This window comes from Vipera berus (assembly GCF_964194415.1).
Source record: "Vipera berus genome assembly, chromosome: 2".
NCBI lineage: Eukaryota > Metazoa > Chordata > Lepidosauria > Squamata > Viperidae > Vipera > Vipera berus.
Window position 1 is genome coordinate 239,103,137 of NC_138203.1, and position 23,318 is coordinate 239,126,454.

At 40.0% G+C, this 23,318-nt stretch overlaps 1 protein-coding gene across 1 annotated transcript; it reads left to right on the top strand.

Moving 5' to 3' along the window:
• Positions 1–222: 222 nt before the first annotated feature.
• Positions 223–5,927, top strand: LSM3 (LSM3 homolog, U6 small nuclear RNA and mRNA degradation associated). Its single transcript, XM_081317093.1, has 4 exons — positions 223–269; positions 2,358–2,468; positions 3,616–3,711; positions 4,223–5,927. The coding sequence occupies exons 1-4, from the start codon at positions 249–251 to the stop codon at positions 4,301–4,303; spliced, it is 309 nt and encodes a 102-aa protein (XP_081173219.1). The 5' UTR covers positions 223–248; the 3' UTR covers positions 4,304–5,927.
• The last annotated feature ends 17,391 nt before the right edge of the window (positions 5,928–23,318 follow it).

Consider the following 23,318-nt stretch of genomic DNA (forward strand, 5'->3'; position numbering starts at 1 on the left):
GGCTAGGAGTTGAGGTCCACACATCTTAAAAATTGCCCAGGTTGAAAAAGAAAGGTCCAAGCAGAGTTTTAAAAAACAAAATGCAGTATTATAAAGGCAAAAAAGCGGCGATTTCGATGAACTAACCCGGAAGCTAGACGTTACACGAACATCTAGTTCGCAGCTTTATGTACTCCGCTAGACGTTCGGTAGCCGTATCGGACTTGATATAAAATCTCGCGAGAAGTAAGTGGTCTGCCTTTGAAAAAATGGCGGACGAGGTGGATCAGGTGGGTTTGTCGGCCGCTGAATCTTCTAGGGATTTGGCCCTGTTGCCGTGGAAAGTGTGGCAAGCCTGGGGGGTGGTTAACTAGAGCTTCAGTTTCTAGCTTTCGCTTTGAGTTTCTCAAAGTCCCGGGAACGACTTCTGAAAGGCGTCCATGTTTCATTCGGCCACCTGCCTCTTTATGCGGTTTATTTAATCGATTTATATCAGGGGTCTTCAAACTTGGCCCTTTTATGACTTGTGGACTTCAACTCCCAGAATTCCTCAGCCAGCAAAGCTGGCTGAGGAATTCTGGGAGTTGAAGTCCACAAGTCATAAAAGGGCCAAGTTTGAAGACCCCTGATTTATATGGTGGCTCATCTCAAATACTGTACACGACTCTTACTGTAAGCTGCTTTTGGCTTCCTTTTTCAAAGCCTTAACAGATGCAAACATATTAAAGTTTTGCAGTGGGTGAAATGCTATTTCATGGTTTCTGATCAAATGCCTTAAATCAGGGGTCTTCCAACTTGGCCCTTTTATGACTTGCCTGGCTGAGGAATTCTGGGAGTTGAAGTCCACAAGTCATAAAACGGCCAAGTTGGAAGACCCCTGCCTTACATCGATGTTTCTCAAAATGTGGCATCCCAGAGGCCCGCAAAATCTAAATGATTTGCTAGTCGGCTTGAAAAATGATACAATATTAAAATCCTAGCGGACTATAGTGAGAATTCGATAAAGATCCTCAGTCATCCAGGTAGAGATGTCGCGAAGTTAAGTCAGGGCAACTGGACTACTTTTCTTTTTGGTTTGAAACGTTTGCTGCTTATTCAAGTGTCCGTTTTAATTTTTGATGCGAATATTGTTAAATGTAACCTATACGAACAATTTTGAGCTTCACTATAATTTTTTAAAGTGGCAAGGGATCCTGAGGGGAAAAAGTTTAAGAAATGCTGCCTTAAATCGTTCTCCATTATTATATTGGTCTTAAACCCCGAGCTACACTTGGATTAAACCCAAGAAGCACATTTTTCTAAAGTGGGTATCACTAGTGTATTGCTGTGATCTGAGTGTACATATTTGTGTGGCTGTTGTATGCCTTTTGTGTGTAAAAATATACTCAAATTTAATTGTACTTGTTGAAGAGTAGCAAGTTACTATTATACTATATACTATATATGCTCTCAATAAGTAGGAAAGCTTAGGCTGTATTTTATTTATAAAATCTCAATTGTATGGGCCTTTCTTGATATATAACTTTTTAATTATAAAGTTATTGCAGTTAGTGACCTTTTTCAATATTTGAAAATAAGTCATTATGAACTTGGAATATAAAACAGAAAAATAGCATATGACCACATAGTCTTTCTTTTTGGGATTGACAAGTATTATGGTCAAAGAAGAATTTAAATATATGTAATTTGAAGAACATTGACTCAAAGTGTGTCAGCAAAATACAGACATTGTTATATCCTTTGATAAAATAGACTGGCTCTTTCTAGTGAAATGTACATCCAGTCTTTTAAGAAAGAGGTGGGTTTTTTATTTTTTAAAAGCAAATATGAATATACCAAATAAAACAATTACTAATGTGGGCTAAGTTGAGAGAAGAAGCAGTATACATTTTCTCTAATTTTACTTGCATTTTGCTGTTGATCCAGTCAGCACAAGTGAACTCTTGTCCCTCTGAAAGCTGATGAAAATTCACCATATTAGATTATGTTACAAACTATTACTTAATTTCCTCCCATTTGATTTCAGTAAACATTAGTTGTCATCAGATTAGGGTTTTTGAGAGGAAAGGAAAAATTATCAGTAGCCAACATTTACCACTTATTTATATGCAGCCGGCTTTTATTTTTATAAATAATTCAAGGTGACAAACAAATCTAATATTCCCTCCTCCTATTTTCCCACAACAACAACCTTGTGTGGTGGGTTGGGCTGAGAGAGAGTGACCTGTCCAAAGTCATGCAGCTGGCTTTGATGCCTAAGGTGGAACTACCAGTAGATCTCGTGGTCTCTTCGTTCTTAGCCTGCTGCCTTAACTACTAGACAAAATTGTCTCATATTTCTTTGCTAAAGTATATCTCTAAATTGTTACATTTTGCAGCAACAAACCACCAACACTGTAGAAGAACCTTTGGATCTCATCAGGCTTAGTCTTGATGAACGGATTTATGTAAAAATGAGGAATGACCGAGAACTTCGAGGCAGGTTACATGTAAGTAAAATTACATAGAAGTGGGGAGGAGGGGCTGAAATTTTAAAGTAGAGTTGTATAATTTCTTTTAGCTCAAGGACTGCAAGAGGCTATTGAGAACCACACTCCAACCATATGTACCGGTATAACTAGGGCCCATATTTACAAGTGGTTATAAAGGGGTGAAAAAGGTCACCTTTTTTCTGCAGTTTTATATTTCTGGTTTAAAGGTAATTTTTTTCTTAAAAGTAAAACAAATTATGAACAATGCTTATTTAGTAATAGATTATTGTGGAGAAAAAAGTTAAGTTATAATTTGTTGTTTATCAAATTTATATGCCACCCATCTCACTGTAAAGTTAGTTTGTCATGCAAGCAAAAATAGAATCAGTTGATCAAAGTAATGATGGCTTGTTTATCCTATTCCTGATTTCTATTTTCTTTTCTAAATATTTATTTCTGTTCTGCCCTGTCTCTGGACTGGTTGGAGCTTTGATATAAGCACAAGTTAAAAACATATACAGATCTTGAATCTCCATTTTTAAAATCACAGCTTTACACCACAATTGCAATTAATTAGCAAAACAAATAGATTTTCAATGTATGGCCCACATGTAGAATTATAATCCAGAAAAGGTTTCCAAATTGAAATTCTGTGCCAGACTTGTTTTTAAATACAGAATTAAGTTTGACTTGGATGCATACTCCCATAACTTAATTTGCTGTCTTTTAAAGGGAATTATGTATGATTTCCAATAAAGGCACAAAGAGTCCTTTTAGCTATTATCCTGTAGGAGCTACCTTAAAATAGATTTAAAAATCAAATGTTTGATAAAATATATTGAACAAAAAAATAGCTGGCAGGAAAGAAAATTCAGGTTTTAATATTTGTTTCATTCTATAATCATTTTCCAGATTATTGGAGTTTTTTTACACCATTGCCACCAATATATAAGAATAATTCAGCCTGATTATAGCATTTCCAGCAAATATGCATGGAATGTAACTGTAGAAATCAAAGTTGCATGATAAAAGAGTTAGATTCAGCAAACTGGAAAATTCAAACAAATTACTATAGGTTAAAGCTGGATTTTTATTATTATTATTATTTGTGCCACATAAATGATGCCACCAGAACAATATTTATGAATTTTTTTCACTCTCAAAGGCATATGACCAGCATTTAAATATGATTTTGGGTGATGTTGAAGAGACTGTGACCACAATAGAAATTGATGAAGAAACTTACGAAGAAATTTATAAGGTGAGAATTTCTAATGTCACTGATAATGATGTTTAATGCTTCAAATATTAGGACAAAGTAGATAAATTTATGATGTTACACTTTATTAATCAGATCATTGTATAATGCAATTCAGTTCAGAACAATGTTGGATGAAAGATTAAATATATCTAGTATTCCTTGTGCAAATAAATTTTAACTGAATAATCTTGTTTCCAAATATATGAATTGTATTTAGTTCTGGCTTTATTTTATTTTTTTAAATAAATAAGGTGACAAACACACACAATATTCCTTCCTCCGATTTTCCCCACAACAACAACCCTGTGAGGTTATGTTGGGTTGATAGTGACTTGACTAAAGTCACCCATTCAGCTTTCATGCCTGAACTAGAACTCTCAGTCTCTTGTTGTGAGGCTTCTTGCTTGGTGTCTTAACCACTAGACCACCTTAAATAGAACTAGTTCTATTGAGAAGAGAAGTTTGGTATTCTTGAATGTAGTCTAAGCCTTGTTGCTTTTGCTTTCCACAGTCTACCAAGAGGAATATTCCAATGCTGTTTGTCAGAGGAGATGGAGTTGTATTGGTTGCTCCTCCACTGCGGGTTGGCTGACACTGCAGGTTGCTCCTTCACCGTGGGTTATTGGACTTCCAAGACATTCACTCCCTTTAAATATTAGGACTATCCAATATTTTAGAGGAGAATTTCCAATCCTGATTATGTATTTCAAAAGTTTACATTTATTTGGCAAATAAGACTCCTTTTTGCATTTAAATCAGTTTCATCAAATCAGTGGACTTTCTTGTTTAGTTAATACCTGTGTTCCTTATGTACATTTTTAAATAAATCAATTCACTAATTTTGTACATGTGTATCTATGAATAGTCCTCATGCTTGTTACAGTTCAATGTAGTGCATACGCATCAATATTTTTGTCTGCTTGATTAAATGCTACTCTACTATCAGTTGAAATGCATAGATTAAAAACATTTTGGGGGAAATCATAAATGTCATCAAATTTGATTTATATTTAAATGGAAAATAGCCACAAAAGGCTAATCTGGTAATACTCTGAGTTAAAAAGGGAACATTTTATCCAGAGTACTAAGGACTTTTCTAGCCCATTCAATATTTATATGAATGAAATATTTGTATGCGTTTGTGTCTATTGTTAATGAAATTATGGAAAGGAGTGTTAGTGAAATTGCAGCATAGTTAATAAAGAAGTATGAAAATAAAACTGACGTTAGGAAAGTCTTCTCCAAATGAAGAAAAATTAAAATTGCACAAAAGAAATAAGAAATAAAAAATAGGGAGCATGTTGCTATAAAGAATACAAAATGCATAAATGAAATTGGCTAAAATGCCATGTAGTGATTCAGAACACTCAGAAAAAAAGCAAGAGGATGAGAATGTAGAGAAGCTGAACCATTTTTGTCTTTTTTCATTGCACATAATGGAGGAAAAGTACAAATGCTTTGAACATATTTTGTTTTCAAGGAAGTGGAATTTGAAAAACTAAATTGAATAATAGTGACAAAAGATTAAATTTCCGATCATATTAAATACAGATGTCAAATTATTCCTCTGCAGCAAGCCAGTCCTGGCACTTAGACTGTCAGCAGTTTTCTGGAAAGTAATAAATACTGTGTAACCTATATGCAATTTGCAGTGTTCAGGTCATAGGGCTCACCCTAAAGCAGCTTGTTTCATTTAGAACATTGTAATCTGGTTCAGAGGGTTCAATTCTAAAAAAAAAAACCTTCTAAGGGAGCTTGGTTTAAACCTGGCATGGTTTATAGAAAAAGCAAAACATTTATCTCCAAAAAACTGCTTTGCTCTTACCTAATATGGAAACCAGTCTAGATCCGGGGTGTCAAACTCGTCACGTGTCGTGGCGTATCATAACTTTTCCTCTTGCCGGAGCTGGTTTGGGCACGGCTTCCATGTGATACATCCAGCCCGCTAGCTGGCAGTTTGATACCCCTGGTCTAGATCAGGGCTTTTCAACCTTTTCACCCATTGTACCACTTTGAGGATATGGCAACATCCGAGTACCACGTCGCCAAGCAAGGTGTCAAAAACCTGACCAAAAAAAAAAGAAAAAAGTGAAGTACAGGTAGTCTTCGATTTACAACAGTTTGCTTAGTGACTGTTCAAAGTTACAATGGCACTGAAAAAAGTGCCCCCCAAGCCACAGCCGAGCAAGACACCTGCCTGCCCACCCGGCGGCACTCTTCCTCCTGTCCGAGGTTTTCATTCTTGTGAGCATTTCTGTTGAGGATTGGCAGCAGGGGTGGGGTGGGGTGGGTGTTTGGTTTTTATTCCCCCCCATCAGCTGGGTGGTTGCAGCAGGTTTTGATCACTTCACATGACCCTGGGACACTGACCGTCATAAACATGAATCAGTTGCCAGGCATCTGAATGTAAATCACATGACCCTGGAGATGCTGCAACATTCCAGCTGATCGGCGCTTCTGGGCTCAGCAGAAGCACCAGGATCAGTGCTGATCCAGCTGGAGCCTGGCGCTGATCCTGGCGCTTCTACTGAACCCTGGCAGCCCCGAAGAAGCGCTGATCCTGGGCTTCCACTGATCCCTGACAGCCCTGCAGTCCAGCCATCTCTAGCTCAGGCTTGTGTGGTGCTGCCATTCCCCTCCCCTGCTACCACTTTTCTAGTTTGCGTACCAGATGCCAATGTACCACAGGTGGTACCCATACCACTGGTTGAAAAGCCCTGGTCTAGATGGTATTCATTTGAACATTCTGAAATATCTAATGTAAAAATGCTGTATATAATAAAAATAGAACTGATCTTTCCAATCTATATGGAATGTATTTAATATCAATGTCTAGAAAAGGATTCATGGAAATCCAGAGAACAATACAGCAATTTAATGTTCTCTGTACTAATTAGATATTTGCTTATATAATTGGGATTTTTTTAACAATTTAAATGATCAGGTATTGAGAAGTATCTTTCAGGAATATATATTGAAGATATTTTCTACAACATCTTGCTAAGTTCCCAAGTTTTTGAGAATCCAAATGATATGGTATTAGTTAACATTAATTACTTGCAATTTCAAATATGTTTTTGGAAAATTAGCAGTCATATCAAAAGTCATCTTAAAGATCAGTAACAGAAAATTGTAGGAATAAATGTTAAGGTTTTAAAATGGATCAGTGCCATTTCCACAAATATGCAAAACTCACTAATTGAGGAACAGAAAGTTCTGGAGATGTTTGGTTCCCTTATTGCAGGGGTGTCGAACTTGCATCGTCACGTGACATGTTGCGACGTATTATGACTTTTTTTTCCCATTGTCGGCAATGGGATGGGTGCGATTTCTACAAGATGTCAAAGGGAAGGAACATAGAGTATATCCATCTTACCTACTCTGATGGGATGGATAACTGGATATGTAACGGATACATAAGTGAAAACTGGCTTCCGGTAAGTTCAGATCATTATATTTTAAGCCCTGGGGACTTTCACAATAGAGCATCAAATTTACTTAACTTTCTTAGTTTCTCATTGTAAAATTTAGTTTGTTGTCTCCTGGTCATCTTTGTTGCCTTTCTTTGTACGGCAACATTCCAGTTTCCTTCAAGTTGCTTTAAAACATGGTGCCTAAAACTGAACACAGCACCTGAGTGGAAGTCATTGTGGAATTATCTTTTTGCAGAAACTACTACCGATGCATCTCTAGCCCTGCAACTTGTACATGGATTTTGTACTGAAAGGCAGGTGCATATGGGGATCAAGTAGTGAAGGGGACCAGTGTGAGTAGCCTTCATCAGACTTCTTACAATCCTCACATTAAATGTCTGAGTCAAAATTGGGTGATGGTTAATAATTCTTCTTGTTTTAGTATATTGGGATGGAATGACAGAATGGTCTAGAATTTAATGTCCTGTTCAGGCTTTGGGGATGATCCAGTTAAACTTTCCATGAGAGCTGATTTCTCCAAACCATCCTATTTGCCTTGTTACTATTTAGAATTTAAGAGAAATTCACTTCCTCTTAACATCCCCTTGGCTGAACACCAGATGGTGCTGCTTACTTTGCTCACAGCAGATGTGCACACTGCTTGATGGTTATCATAAGGTAACACACATTGGCTAAATATTTTCATTTTATTTAACAATTAAGAACCAGTTTGGGCTGCTGGTTAAGGCACCAAGCTAGAAACTAAGTTTAAGTTTAAGTTTATTGAATTTATATACCGCCCTTTTCCCGAAGGACTCAGGGCGGTTTACAAAGTATTTAAAAACATCAATACAATACAAGAGTTAAAAACAGTTAAAATAATTAAATTTGATCCCTGAGGGGAAAAAAAAAACCACCTCTCAGCCTAGGCCGGAAAGCTCAAAGAGCCAGGTCTTCAGGTCCCGGAGGAATGACCGAAGGTCGGGGGCAGTCCTAAGCTCCACAGGCAGCTGGTTCCACAGGGCAGGCGCACCCTAGGAGATTGTGAGTTCTAGTCTTTCCTCAGGCATGAAAGCCGCGGCCAGGTGACTTAGGGCCAGTTACTTCCTCTCAGTCCAACTCACCTCACGTGGTTGTTGTGAGGAAAATAGGAGGAGGAAGAAGAATTAGATATGTTTGCCCCCTTCAGTTATTTATAAAAATTATAAAGGGTATGTCTGTATATCTGCCATAATATGCAGCCTCAAGTGGAAAGTTGTAGTATTCTGTGCAATAATGCTTAACAAACACACTGCTTTTTGGTCACTAAATACTAGAGGCTTTCCCAAGAAAGATATAATGAGTAACCTTAAAGATTGATGTTTTTTTAATGCTATACTGCCTGGAATAGTATTACTGTAAATATTCCCAGTTGTGGATAAGTAGCTGGAGAATTGAATGAGGGAAACTTAAGGGATTGCTAGGGAAGGGTGCAGACTTGCCAGCAAATGTCATGGTTCATACTTTTCGGAGGATATTACTGAAATGCATCAGGAATACAAAACAATGTGTAGGAAGGATTGGCTTTGAATATGCAGAGAAGAATGGTGTCAGGCAATGTAGGTGTTTTCTGCAGACTTTCAACTGTTCCACCTAATACCACTCTTTTGAGTATAGAAACAGGGAAGAAGTATTTTGGCATTATTCCCTAGTCTGGGACTTGAGTTGAGTCAGTGATGGCATCAATTCTGACATAGGAAAGGTCTCTTTAGTCTAAACTGGCCATAAGCACCTATTCAAAAAATTGCTCCATCACTTCTGGTATTTTTATGTAGCCTTCTTTCCCTCCTCTTCACAAAAAATAAGCTTGTTCCTTTGTGTTCCATGTACTTGCTCTAGAGCCGGGGTGGCCAATCTTGGCAACTTTAAGACTTGTGGACTTCAATTCCCAGAATTCCCCAGCCAGCATAACAACTGTTAGTTATGGTGATGAAAAAGTAATTTTACAAACTAATTCTCACATTTACAATGTTCACAGGTCTGTAAAGCAGGGGTGTCAAACTAGCGGCCCGCGGCCAGATGTGTCACACATAGGCCACGCCCACCCCGGCTCTGCAAAGGAAAAAAAAGGTCGCTATACATCATGTGACGTGATTGAGTTTGACACCTGTGCTGTAAAGCAAAGGAAAGTTGAAGTAAGATCATAAGCACAGCTGTGGTTTCAGTTAGCGACCACTCCACCTAACAACTGAGTTTCCAGTCCCAATGGTGATTCCTGTATTTTAGGAAAGGTTTTCTTGTTACTTTAAGGTTGTCTTAGCAACTTCTGCTGCACCTGAAATCTTGGGAGTTTGTCCTGCTCTCCAATGAATTATCATAATAGATTTCTCAAAGCAAATTGCTACATTTTTCCATGACTTTTCCTCTTTATGCTTTTCATTTGGCACTGTTTTGCCTGCTGCTGCAATAAACTCCTCTCCATGCTGCTAAAGCCCAGAATTTGGACTTGCTCCTAGCTAGACTAAATTGGTATTCCATAGAAGGCAGTCCTACTGCAGTGTTCCCTACTGAATTGCCCTGTGGGGATACGTTAAGTTGCTGCTATTTGTATAATGTAGCAGAACAGATCATGAATTCCCATTTCAAAGACCAGAGCTGTCTTATCTGATTAAGATTCAATGAACCTTTGAGAAGCAAAAATTTGATGTGCATTTTCCTGAATTTTTTTCCAATGTTTTAGCCGAGGACTACTTGGCTTGTTGGTTATATAGATTATTATGTAAGGTAGTTGATGTAACAACATCTCTGACTGTGTCTCAGTTCTCATCAAGATGCAAAAATGCATCTAGAAAATGCATCTGTAATAATGCTTATCTGGTATTTTTCTGGTGTCCTTTATTGGCACTGTACTGATCTAGAGAAAGAAACTTTGCATTTACATTAAAAAGATTCCGAAATTGAATTTATCTGAAAGATATGTTGCTACCCCACCCCCACCCCCAGTAACTCTTTTTTTTTAAATGGGAGACTTTATATTTGTAAATTGCCTGAGAATGCAGCAATCAAGGCAAATGAGTTTGTCTTCATTGAATATTTAGGATGAGGAATCATCCAAAAATTCTAGTAAATAAGGTACAGCTAGATTTTCTCATGCTTGCAGAAAAAAGGGCTATTCTCAAATTGTTTAAAGTTTCAGCTTGTGTATGGATTGAATCAGAGAATTAACTACCATAATAAAATCTTATCCTGAATGTTGATGCTGCCACAGATCCTGTTAGACTTAGATATACACATTACATTGAAAATGTGTTGATATATAAACTGTCAGTTACTTTTAGTGTCAATGCTGCAAACATTGACTTGTTTTTGCACTGACAATATAAGAGGCAGACTTTTGCTTTAACTGTTTGGCTTTGAATCACTAAAGCGCGGGAGGAATTCAACCCGGATGTTTTGAGAAGATAAGGGATAGCACGCTTCAGAAGGGAAGTGAAACTCCGTGTGTTAAACTAATTGGTGAATGTGATCCATGACGTGTAATTAAGGGAGGGAATTCTGTATGATATGATGTGTTAAGGGGAGGAGAATTCAGATTCTGGCATCCATCCATGAGTTCCGATGCTTCGTTCTCATTATTATAGACTTTTTTAGAATAAACAATCATGCAATGTTCTTTGATCTGTCTCATTAGTCGGAACCATGACATTTAGTTGAAAAAATACACCTTAATATTAGTTTAGAATAGTCACCAGAGCCAACTGTAGAGTAATAATTGTGTTAGTGTCAAAGGGGGAAAATGAGTTTCAATTACTCTTTGGCTATAAAATTCAAATTGAGCAGGGTAGTAACTCCTATCTTTAAGGAAGTTCCAGATGGGACTTATGAGAGACACATAGGTTTGTATATAAATATAGAGGGTGATAAAGGCATAAATATTGCAGGCAGAAAGACAGTGAATATAAAAAGTCTAGGCATAAATTTCTGGCAACATCAGTAAGAAGGATTAATGATAAGACCTGTTAGGTGCATTTAAAAGTTTTGAATTTAGTAACTATAGGACATAACTGGCTACACAGAAATTGGAACAATGGTCCCCAGACAGATTAGTGGTGACTTGGAGTCCTACTCTGCTGTCATGGGCTTCTTAGTGCCTGTATATAATATTGAGCTAGAGATACTGCTTGTACATGGCCTCCCTTGTTGTAGGGTAGAGTCTTGAGTTCCTGTAATTCATGGCAAGGGTGTATCCCAAACTTATAATGCTAGAGGACTTCAATTTCCATGCCCTGAAGTGCTGCTTCAGGAAATCTCAATATTCATGGCCTTCCTTGCAATCATAGGCTTATTGCAGGTAATCTCCAATTCATTTCACAATAGGCGTAAAACTTTACCTCGTCTGCAATTGGTTTGCAATCTCAAAATGGAGGATTTTGCCATGGTCAGATCACTCCCCAATTCACTTGAGGCTAGTGCCTGTTTCAAAATCCTGTAGTTTAAGAAGACTCATTAAGTCTTATGGATCTAAGTGAATTTCCAAGCCCTGGGAGGTAGTCCCATTGTGGGCCTGATAAAATTGTGGACCATGATAGGTCTAGACTGCTTGATGAGATTGTCCTCAAATGGCATTTTCCTGTTTGCCAATAACTAAGCAAATAAAATGATAAAAGAGATTATGTAGGATGATTCTTCCTGTTGGGTAGCTAGAGTCAGTAAGATCTTCCCACAGCCTATTATGCGATTTGGGGGCAATATTTTGCTAATAAAAATCTCTCAATTTCACTCATATTCAGACTCACATGAGCAGGATCTATGGAGATTATATAGATAAGGTCTTATGATATTATCTGGGATAAGGTTTCATCCTGGGGATACCAAGGAGGTAGATTGCATGAAGGGCAGGATGATTATCTGCCTCTTTGCACACCAGAACTTGTCTTGAAACTACCTAGAATTTGCCAAAAACAAAGAACACACTGCTCAACTAGTAGTAAATACAATATTTGTGGCTGTGTGGAGATTATAGTTTGTAATTAGCATTGACATAGCCTTTGTTTTTTAAGAAATATATTTCCTTATTCAGCCATGTCATACAGCCCAGGGTTTTGTCTGCAGAAAAAAATAATGTCCTGCAAAAGCAGACATTAACAGAACATGGCCTAGTTTTCTTCAGATCTATGATATTGTAGGTGGCAGCCTCAGCACAGAGCCTCATTTAGATTCTTGGAAGCAATCTTTGGATATTCCAAAACAGTGTTTAGTAAAACTCTTGGGAGTCATGTTTACAAAAATCAATTAATCCTTGAATACCTCACTAAGATAGAAAGCAAATGCTATGAATCCCATAGGTGTGCCAACATACTCTGGTGTTCAAAATGCTGGTGAAAACTGGAACAATACTCAAGTTATTTAGACTCATGGGGAAATTTAATGCTATTATAAGTTTGTGCCCCTAGCCCAACTTTATTTGATCTCCCATGAATTTACTTTCAAACACTTTGCACAAACATCCAAATTGTTGTTGTTGTTGTTGTTAGCTGCGAAGTCGTGTCCGACCCATCGCGACCCTATGGACAACATTCCTCCAGGCCTTCCTGTCCTCTACCATCTTCTGGAGTCCATTTAAGCTCACGCCTACTGCTTCAGTGACTCCATCCAGCCACCTCATTCTCTGTCGTCCCCTTCTTCTATTGCCCTCGATCTTTCCCAGCATTAGGCTCTTCTCCAGTGAGTCCTTCCTTCTCATTAGGTGGCCAAAGTACTTGAGTTTTAGCTTCAGGATCTGGCCTTCTAAAGAGAACATCCAAATACCCCTATCTTATTCTGTAAATTCTAAGCAATATGCATGTGTAATTAAGTCAGGTTTGATTTCTGGTGACTGGTTGGTCAGATGCTTGTCATCTACCTCTAGTAATAATAACAATAAGCTTCAGTTGGTTATAATGGAATGATAATAACGGTTCAGTTGGTTATAATATAATAATAAAGCTTCATTTGGTTCAAAATGCAGCAGCTTGCACCATTTGCTTCCAGGTGCAATTCAAGGTGCTGGTTATCACCTTTAAAGCCCTACATGCCTTGGGCGCCAGGTTATTTGAAGGATCACCTCTCCCCTTTTACATCTACTCATCCCAACAGAGCAGGAGGGCAAGCCTGCGGTAGGGCCCAACCTTTGGGAAGTACATATAGTGGTTCAAAGGAATAGGGTCTTCTCTGTAGTGCAGGGGTGTCAAACTCAATTTCATTGAGGGCCGCATCAGCATTGTGGTTACCCTCAGGGGGCCGGGTGGGTATGGCCAGGGTGGGCATGGCCTACTGGGTGGTTGTGGCTAGAGTGCATATGGCCTACTGGGTGGGCGTGGCCAGCTCTACATCGTTCGCATCAAGGGTGTCTATGGGGGCCTGGGCAGGAGTGGGACAGATCTGAGGGTCTCTGGCAGAAGGAGGGTCTCTGGGCCAGGGCCAAGGCAGTGAGGGCCGTTCCCTCACTGTTTCCAGGATGGCTTCGCGGGCCACATGAAACCACTTCGCGGGCCGGATCCGGCCCCCGGGCCTTGTGTTTGACATGTCTGCTGTAGTGGCTCCCTCTCTTTCTAATAATGTTCTGTCAGAGGTAACAGTGGGCCCATCTTGAAACTTTTATGGAAAGCCCAGAAGTCATGGTTCTGTCAATGGGCCTGGAGACCTCAGACTGATATGGAGCTGGTCATGTGGCTGGGTGTGATTGTCTGGTTGCCGCTTCTGGAGGTGAGTGGGTATGGTGGTGGGTTTTATATGAGTTCTATATTGTGAAATTTTAATGTTGAAGGTGCCAGGAGTCATGATATCTGATTTGGGCAGCCATATAAATTTGTTAAATAAATAAATAATCAAATTTATATGCGCCTGACTTCATAGCCACTCTGGATGGCTTACTAATTGTTAAAAATATTATAAAAATAAAAATAACACATAAAACACAAAAGAAACAATGTGATAAAGAAAACACACTCAGATGGGAACTAGGAAAAGGAAGAAAAGGAACATCAACTATCTTCACCAAAGACCTGCAGTTCTTCCATGGATAGTTCAATAAGTGATCCGGTCTATCCACTGAATTTACTATTTTCCCTTTTTCCCTTTCTTCCAACCTTCTAGTTCATCTTCTCAGGTCACATGCCCAAAGAATATTTTTAGAGTACAGGTAATCCTCAAACTTACAACAGTTCATTTAGTGATGGTTCAAAGTTACAACGGCACTGGAAAAAAGTGGCTTAAGACAATTTTTCGCACCTATGACTGTTGCAGCATCCCTATGGTCACGGGATTGAAGTTCAAATGCTTGGCAACTGACTCATATTTATGACAATCGCAGTGCGCTGGGGTCAGATGATCACCTTTTGTGATCAATGGGGAAGCCAGATTCGCTTAACAACCGTCTTACTAAATTAACAGCAGTGATTCACTTCACAACTGTGGAAAGAAAAGTGGTAAAATGGGGCAAAGCTCACTTGACAACTGTCCCACTTAGCAACAGAAAGGTTGGGCTCAATTGTGGTCGTAAGTTGAGGAGTACCTGTAATATATATACAGTTCGCCTTCTTTTTTCTTAAGGGCTCAGACCAGGAAGATAAGTATGCTACTTTACATTGTACCTTCACGTATGAGCTTTTATGTACACTTCTTCTATAGCAGGGGTGAGGAAACTATGGCCTGTGAGGAAATCCAGCTCATCACCAGTTTCTGTACAACGCACAAACTAAGCAGGCAGCAGATCACCATACTCAAACTTCAGCTGAGCTCTCAGGACTAGGGCAGAGGGAAGGATCTATGCCACATTTTGAGAGCGCCACTGTGTCCTTATACGACACAGTTTAGATTAATAAGCAGTACAGACAGTAATGAACTTTTTTCCAGCTAAAATTTACTATGAGAAGGATCCCAGAGGTAAAATAATAATAATAATAATAATAATAATAATAATAATAATAATAATAATAATAATAATAATAATAATAATAATAATAATAATAATAATAATAATAATAATAATAAAGTTGGAAGGGACCTTGGAGGTCATCTAGTCCAACCCCCTGCTCAGGCAGGAAACCCTATACCATTTCAGACAAATGGATGTCCAGTCTCTTCTTAAAAACTTCCAGTGTTGGAGCATTCACCGCTTCTGGAGGCAGGTTGTTCCAGTGGTTAATTGTTCTAACAGTCAGGAAGTTTCTCCTTAGTTCCAGGAGACCTTAAATGAAGGTCAGAACATATCTGATCCAGTGGTGGGATTCAGCCAGTTCGCACCAGTTGGGCAGAATCAGAAGCTAATTTTTGTTGCCCAGGCCCAGAGTGGACGTCCGGAAGCAGCATTCACACAGAGAACCGGTTGTTCACATATTTGAATCCCACCACTGCTCTGATCTACTTGACCTGGATGATTGAGAATCTCCATAGACATTTAGTCATGCGCTTTGGGATGAACGCCCTTTCGAATGGTGCAGGAGTATGAACGGATTTCCAGAAAACATTGCAGACTACAGGAACCATTTGTGCTTCAGTTTGAGTTGCAGGCAACACAGAATCAGAGACTCTCTAAAACAGGGGTGTCAAACTCAATTTCATTGAGGGCCACATCAGCATTGCGGTTACCCTCAGGGGGCTGGGTGGGTATGACCAGGTTGGGCGTGGCCTACTGGGTGGGCGTGGCTAGAGTGTGTGTGGCCTACTGGGTGGGCATGGCCAGCTCTACATCGTTCGCATCAAGGGTGCCTATGGGGGCCTGGGCAGGAGTGGGACAGATCTGAGGGTCTCTGGCAGAAGGAGGGTCTCTGGGCCAGGGCCAAGGCAGTGGGGGCCGTTCCCTCACTGTTTCCAGGATGGCTTCGCGGGCCACATGAAACCACTTCGCGGGCCGGATCTGGTCCCCGGGCCTTGTGTTTGACATGCCTGCTCTAAAAGAATGCAAGTGACTGGCTGTCTGCAAGGAATATAAATCTTTCCATTCCCCACCATTCAGTCAGAGCTGAAGAAGCTTCTTGGATGAAAAGCGAAATGTCTTCAAGGAGAAAAATGTAAGTCCAGTTGTCTCCTGAAAAAGCACCCTTGGGACTCTGATCTACATATTAAAGTCCTTGTGTATAATCATGAAAACTTTGATTTTGATTTTCCCTGGAGAAATCCTGCTAATCAAACATAAAAGTTTGTATGTGTGTGTGTGTGTGTGTGTGTGTGTGTGTGTATGCGCATGCAGTTGGGTCTTTCCATAAAATGTCTAAAATATGATAATTTGAACTGGCCATTTGTGCCTTAAGTGGATTGTAATATAACTGGTTGCAAACTGAGGACTACTGGTACTCTTAAACAACCCTACCATCGCTCTACAGTTTTCTACAGTTTTCCTAACTTTTACAAACATTTATCTTTTTTTGTTTTGTTATTTTCCTCTTTAAATTCAAACTTTCCCCTGTTTCTGTTTTAAAAGAATTTCCCAAGTTAAAATTATAGAGCCTCTAGTGGTTTTCTGAAATGATATATTTCTCTGAAGTGGCCTGGAGCATTGATGTTAGGTTTGGTGCCATTTTTAACCAGACTTGCTGCTTGCAAAAGTATTCTCTTTTCTATGCTAAATCTGTTGATCATAGTGTTACAATAACATCACATCTCAAAAACAGGAAGACATTTTTCTTGCCAAATATTGCACGTTTTGAAATACCTTTGACAAAACTGTTATTACATTATTATATTACAGCATGTGAATAATTTGAGAGCGGGTTTTTAACAAATGAGGAAATGACTTTTATAATATAAAAATGAGAGTTTGTGAAATTTTAAGCAATTGTTATTGAGATTATTTTAATTTGGATTTATCAGGAAATAATCCAGAATTAGTCATTTTATTTTAAACCTTGCATACAGTATTTCAGTGTTGATCCCTCTGTGCAAATATTAATAATAATCTTCATTTGAGAAAACAATTTGAGTTTTCAAAAGATGAATTAAATAGAATCCAATGGAAGACTCCTACTGTTTGTTAAATGTTGCAGTAACTTTGAATATTTGCTCTGAGATATTTGGCAGTGCCTAGCTTAATCCACAAGATGGCAATATTGAATAAAATTGTGAAAAAAATAATTAGAGCTTCTTTAAGATTGAGTGGGCTTGGTTGAGTTGAACTGCAAGGCAAAACTCACGCAAGATATGCGGGTTACAACTTCTATCTAATATATTTCAAAAATAGCTTTGGAATTCACCCCAGGTTGTGTAGGAGGTGAATGAAAGCTCCAGTATGAAGAGCATGAATTGAATCTAGTTTCATCTGCATTCTGAAATCCTTGGTGGCAACCCCAAGTACCGTGGCCGGGCTATTGTTCCAGGCTACTCACATGTGAGTCCCTCTGAATGTGGCTACTGCTGCTACCACTGCTAGAATTTATGACAGACTCTTCCATTCGGTCTCAAAAGAAAAAATAAACATACTTTCAGGAAGATAGCAAGCAAAGTCATAACAAATGTATTCTGGTTACAGTTTGGCTTTGTTTTTGTGTGTTTTCCAACTGAATCACTTCCTACATTTAAAATAAACGCCTTCAGTGAGGAATTCAAGTTATTTAGTCAATCTGGCGATTCATTGTCCCTTCAGATGAATTACTTCCCAGTCTCCTGAGAGTTGTTGGCCTGGATTGGGCACCTATGCAAGTGTCCTGGGATTAGTCTAATGTTATCAGTTTCCCTTCAATATTTTGGACAAGAAATTACTGTTGGGACTTTGGGGAAATTACTCATATGGCTGGGTAGTTTGTCAGTTAGTGTATTTAGACCAGGGGTCTTCAGCCTTGGCCCTTTTATGACTTGTGAACTTCAACTCCCAGAATTCCTCAGCCAGCATGCCTGGCTGAGGAATTCTGGGAGTTGAAGTCCACAAGTCATAAAAGGGCCAAGTTTGAAGACCCCTGATTTAGACCACGTTGTCTCAGCCCCAAAAGTTCACAAGGTTGTTTTTGTGCCAGTCTCCCTTTTCCCAGCCCATCGTACCTCACACAACTTCTCTTCTGAGGAAAAATTGGAAAAAGAAGTTCTGTACACAATTTCCTTAATATAACAGACAAGCGTCTGTTCCCACCCTCCTAAATTTGGGGGAAGGGGTAAAACCTGAAAACCAGCTGAGGAAGAGAGAAAAGAGGAGCGGTGGGAAGGTAGTGAGAAAAAAAAAGAAAGAGAAGGGAGAGGAAAATCAGTGAACAGAGAAGTAAAGAGGGTAAACAAAGAAAAAAAAGAGAAGGAATTACTGCCACCATCATCCCCTGCACCTTGGAAACCATTAGCAGAAAGACTAGGTAGCAAAGGCTGCTGGCCAAGCTGTGCAGAAGATGATCTGCGGGGTTTGAAAAAAGCCCAATTAATCTCCACACCCTTATTTTGGAAGGGAAGCAGATGAAGGGCTCCTATCTTGAAGGCATTCTTCTAGCTACTTTTGCCTCTTCTGGGTATTATGCTCAGAGTCTGCAGTATCAAAAAGCTGCCTGGTGGGATAAATTTGAACAGATGGGGAATGTTGGGCCAAACCAGGACCATACCTTGAAATTAAGGATCCCAGCTACTTTTTACCCAGAGCCAGACTGCATACTTGCTGCAAACTTATTAGTAATAGAATAATGTATTGTTTTGATGCTAAATTGCTGGGCTACCGAATGTTACATCACATACAATGAATTTTTTTCCTGTATGTTTACTTCACTTAATAGCTAACTGTATTTACTCTTTCAATCTGCTAATCATGATCCATAGTACAGAATTTAGAAATCTGTGTTTTAACCATTTCCAAGTTAAATATGTGTACATTCATTTCTTTAATGACTTGTAGCAAGTGAACAGACTTATACTTGTGTAATATTATTTTAGTCCAACCCAGTCCTTTATTTCTCTTTTACTACTGTGCTACATTATTTTGCATAAACTCCAGAAATAGTTATTTGCTGTAATTCCTTATGGTTGTTACATTTCAAATTAATACATTGAAATCTGGGCAAGATTTAAAGTACTTCTCAATGAGTCTTATATCTGAAAGAAAAACTCTTTTTGGATGTTTTAACAATAACAATAATAGAGTTGGAAGGGACCTTAGAAGTCTTCTACTCCAACCCCCTGCTCAGGCAAAAAACCTTATACCATTTCAGATAAATGGTTGTCCAGTATCTTCTTTAAAACTTACAGTGTTGGAGCATTCACAGCTTCTGGAGGCAGGTTGTTCCACTGATTAATTGTTCTAACTGTCAGGAAATTTCTTCTTAGTTCTAAGTTGCTTCTCTCCTTGATTAGTTTTCATCCATTGTTTCTTATCTTGCCTTCAGGTGCTTTGGAGAATAGCTTGACTCCCTCTTCTTTGTGTCAACCCCTGAGATATTGGAACACTGTTATCATGTCACCCCTGGTCCTTCTCTTCATTAAACTAGACCACGGGTCGGCAACCCACGGCTCCGGAGCCGCATGCGGCTCTTTGAGCCGTCTCCTGCGGCTCCCAGCCGCCCGGTGCGCGCGCACCTCTTCGAACGGGCAGTGGTGTGCACGCACCTCTCCAAATGGAGAGTGGCACCGTCCGTCCCGAGAGGTGCGCGTGCACCTTTCCGAAGGGCGGAGGTGTGCGCGCATCTCTCCAAGCCGCCGCCGTCCCGTCCGGAGACCTGCCGCGTTCGTCAAACATTGACGAATGCGGCAGCTGTGCAAACGGGATGGCGGCGGTTTGGAGAGTGCTCGCGCACCTCTCCCAAGCCGCCGCCGTCCGGAGACCTGCCAACATTTGGGGAGGTTTGGGGAGGTGCGCGCGCACCTCTCGGAATGGGTAGCGGTGCAGCTTCTTGGGAAAGCTGCCGCGGCCCGTCTGCAAAGCTGCCGCTTTTGGCAGCTTTGCAGACAGGCCGTGGCAGCTTTCCCAAGAAGCGGCGCCGCTGCCCGTTCGCGCGGAGGTACGGAGACCTGCCGACGTTTGGGGAGGTTTGGGGAGGTGCGCGCGCACCTACGGTCGTTCGGAGAGCTGCGCGCGCACCTCTCGGAATGGGCAGCGGCGCCGCTCTGAGAAAGCTGCCGCGGCACGTTTGCAGGCTGCCGAAAGCGGCAGCTTTGCAGATGGGCCGTCGCCGTCGCGCAACCGGGAACCGGTTCCATCACACACACAAAAAAATGGCAGCTTTGCAGATGGGCCGTCGCCGTCGCGCAACCGGGAACCGGTTCCATCACACACACAAAAAAATGGCAACCACGCGCGTCCGCGCATGCGCAAGAAAAACCATGCATGCGCGTGCATGGACGCACACACGCGGCTCCCACTTTTTTTTATGTGTGATGGAACCGGTTCCCAGTGGCTCTTTTCCTTTTTCAGGTTGCCGACCCCTGAACTAGACAGACCCAATTCCAGCAGCCATTCTTTATATGTTTTAGCCTCCACACCCCTAATTATCTTTGTTGCTCTTCACTGTACTCTTTCTAGAGTCTCAACATCTTTTTTACATCGTGGTGACTAAAACTGGATGCAGTATTCCAAGTGTGGCCTTCCCAAGGCATTGTAAAGTGGTATTAACACGTCATGTGATCTTGATTCTATCCCTGTTAATGCAGCCTACCACTTTGTTGGCTTTTTTGGCAGCTGCAGCACACTGCTGGCTCATATTTAAGTGATTGTCAACTAGGACTCCGATATCCCTCTCAGTTACTACTATTGAGCAAACCCTAACCCTACCACCTATACTGTACCTGTACATTTGACTTTTCTTGCCTAAATGTAGAACCTTACTTTTTTCACCATTGAATTTCATTTGGTTAGATAGCATCCAATGTTCAAATCTGTCAAGAGTTTTAAATAACTCAGCTCTTTATTACTTTATTTTTTTCTGCTGCCACATTTACGAGTGTAGATATCTGTGAATGACCTGCATCCTGTTCTGAAAAGGGTAACATTTAAAAGCTGAGCAAGGATAGCCTACTAATGGCCACTGGCTCACAAACAGAGAGAATAATAGAATAGCAGAGTTGGAAGGGACCCTGGAGGTCATCTAGTCCAACCGCCTACTCAATAGGAGACGCTATACCATTCCAAAGAAATGGCTGTCCAATCTCTTCTTAAAAAGCTCTAGTGATGGAGAACCCACAATGTCTGGAGGCAAGTCATTCCACTGATTAATTGTTCTCACTGTCAGGAAATTTCTCCTCAGTTCCAAGTTGGTTCTCTCCTTCATTAATTTCCATCCATTGCTTCTTGTTCTGCCTTCAGGTGCTTTGGAGTATAGGTTGGCCTCCTCTTCTTTGTCAGTCCTTTAGATATTGGGAAAGTGCTGCCATGTCTCCCTCAACATCTTGCTTATATCATTGTTGCAGAATCAAGAGACTGAGACCCCGGAATCAAAAGAGATTTGTTTTATTTTGCGCAAAAGGTTCAGAGCAAAAAGCAATATCAATGTCTGAACACGTTTTAAGGGAGAAGCAAGTACATATATAGTCTTCAAAAGTAGCAAAACACAGAAATGTAACTTATGAGCATTGATTGGTTACTTGAATTACAGCCCCCAACTCCCCCTTGTTGCTATGCTGAATTTAGCTAAATATCTTGCAACCTTTTTACTGATTGAGGTCACAGGTTCCTTGTAGAAGCGCTTACGTTTCTGGCACCATGTTTGTGGTTAGCTACAAACAAGACATATGTGGTTAGATGTATCACAGCTCTATGCTTGACTAAATAGGTATGAGAGACAGACGAACTCGTGGTTTGGCATTTTCCATTTCCTTGTTCTTTTCTAACTAATACACACGTTTTCTTTATGCCTTACTTTTATGTCCTGTCTCACTTTATGTCCTGCCTCATCATGGTGAGCAAAACTGGATGCAAAAACACTCAGCTTGAGTTGACAGGGGATTTGATTTCACCAGATTACTGATCAGAAGCTGTGCGACTTATTCCAAAAGCAGAAGAAACCATGCTGAAAGGCCAAAACAGACAGAATTAATATTTTGTTTTATCAGTCAACCACAGGGTTTAGGTGCTAGATGATTTTCTTATTTACCTTCTTGGTGGAACATTTTATTTGACTGGATAAGCAAGAGTCATTCTCTCCACAGAAGCTGTTTTCCAATTTTATATAACTGAGGAAGAAAAAAAAGACCTTCCTAACAACTTACAATCAGAAGACTCTCTGCAATGAAATTTGAACATGTGCCGAACCCCAAGATTTTATCCAAACTGGTAATGAGTAACTGCTTTAACTAAATTGACAGCACATACTTCACACAGAATTCTCTCTGTGTAAATGTTGTCTTTTTTTGGTTTTCCTGAGTTTCTTTTTCCTAGTAAAGTTTTTACATCTAAAGATCTGGCTTCATTGCTCCAACAAGAGACAAACCATAAAACTTTCCTTGTGTGCAAGACAGAACAGTTGTGCATTTCAGAGCAGACACAATCTTTGTTAAATTCTGTGTTTCTGAGCTTTGAGAAGGAAAACACAAAGCACTTTTGGGCTTGCTTTGTTAAGGGAACACTAGGTGGTAACTGCTGGAAGGCTGTTTGAGCAGGGAAGCTAGCTAACGGCTCCCAGCTCCTCAGACAACCCATCTCCAGCGCTGCTTTTGGTTGCCCCTAGGGCGGCAATAGGTTGCTTCAAACCTATTGGCTGCCGCCTAGGGGCCAGGGTATAAATTGCTGCATCTTCAGCCCTGTTCTCTAGTTCAGATCCTGCAAACAATAAACCATGATTTTTGCTGAACTCACTCGCCTCGTCTTCATTCCTGCACAACGAACCCAGTACACAACAACTTACTTTCCATTTTCCCTAGACCTGAACTAAAGGGAGAAGGGTTAAGAAATGTCTGGCTAGGTAGATTACGAAGCTTAGCCTTACTGGGAGCAGCTTATCATAATGGTGAGGCTTAAACAATCCCTTGCAGAGTGCAAAAGAGATCAACGTTCAGAAGTAACATTTTAAAAAAAATAACTATAAAATCATATGCAAAACTGTTGCTTATTATTGGACTGGTGTATGATTTTGTGAGATAGAGATAACTAATATTAGGCATACTGCTATTAGCTTTGAGGAGTCAATGTCCATAATATGTGACTAATGAATATAAACTGGGCATGTGAAATGGGTTTCAGATTTTTTTAAAAAGTAATGAGTACATTTTAGAACTGACTACAGTTTTCAGTGTTTCTTCCTGAAAATGATGGAAACCCACCATTTCCATGTAGAACAGAATTAT

Excerpts from the sequence above, each read along its gene's own strand:
- LSM3 (XM_081317093.1), top strand. The coding sequence starts at position 249 with ATGGCGGACGAGGTGGATCAG. Across the intron at positions 270-2,357 it reads TGGCGGACGAGGTGGATCAG|CAACAAACCACCAACACTGT; the intron begins GTGGGTTTGTCG and ends TACATTTTGCAG. Across the intron at positions 3,712-4,222 it reads CTTACGAAGAAATTTATAAG|TCTACCAAGAGGAATATTCC; the intron begins GTGAGAATTTCT and ends TGCTTTCCACAG.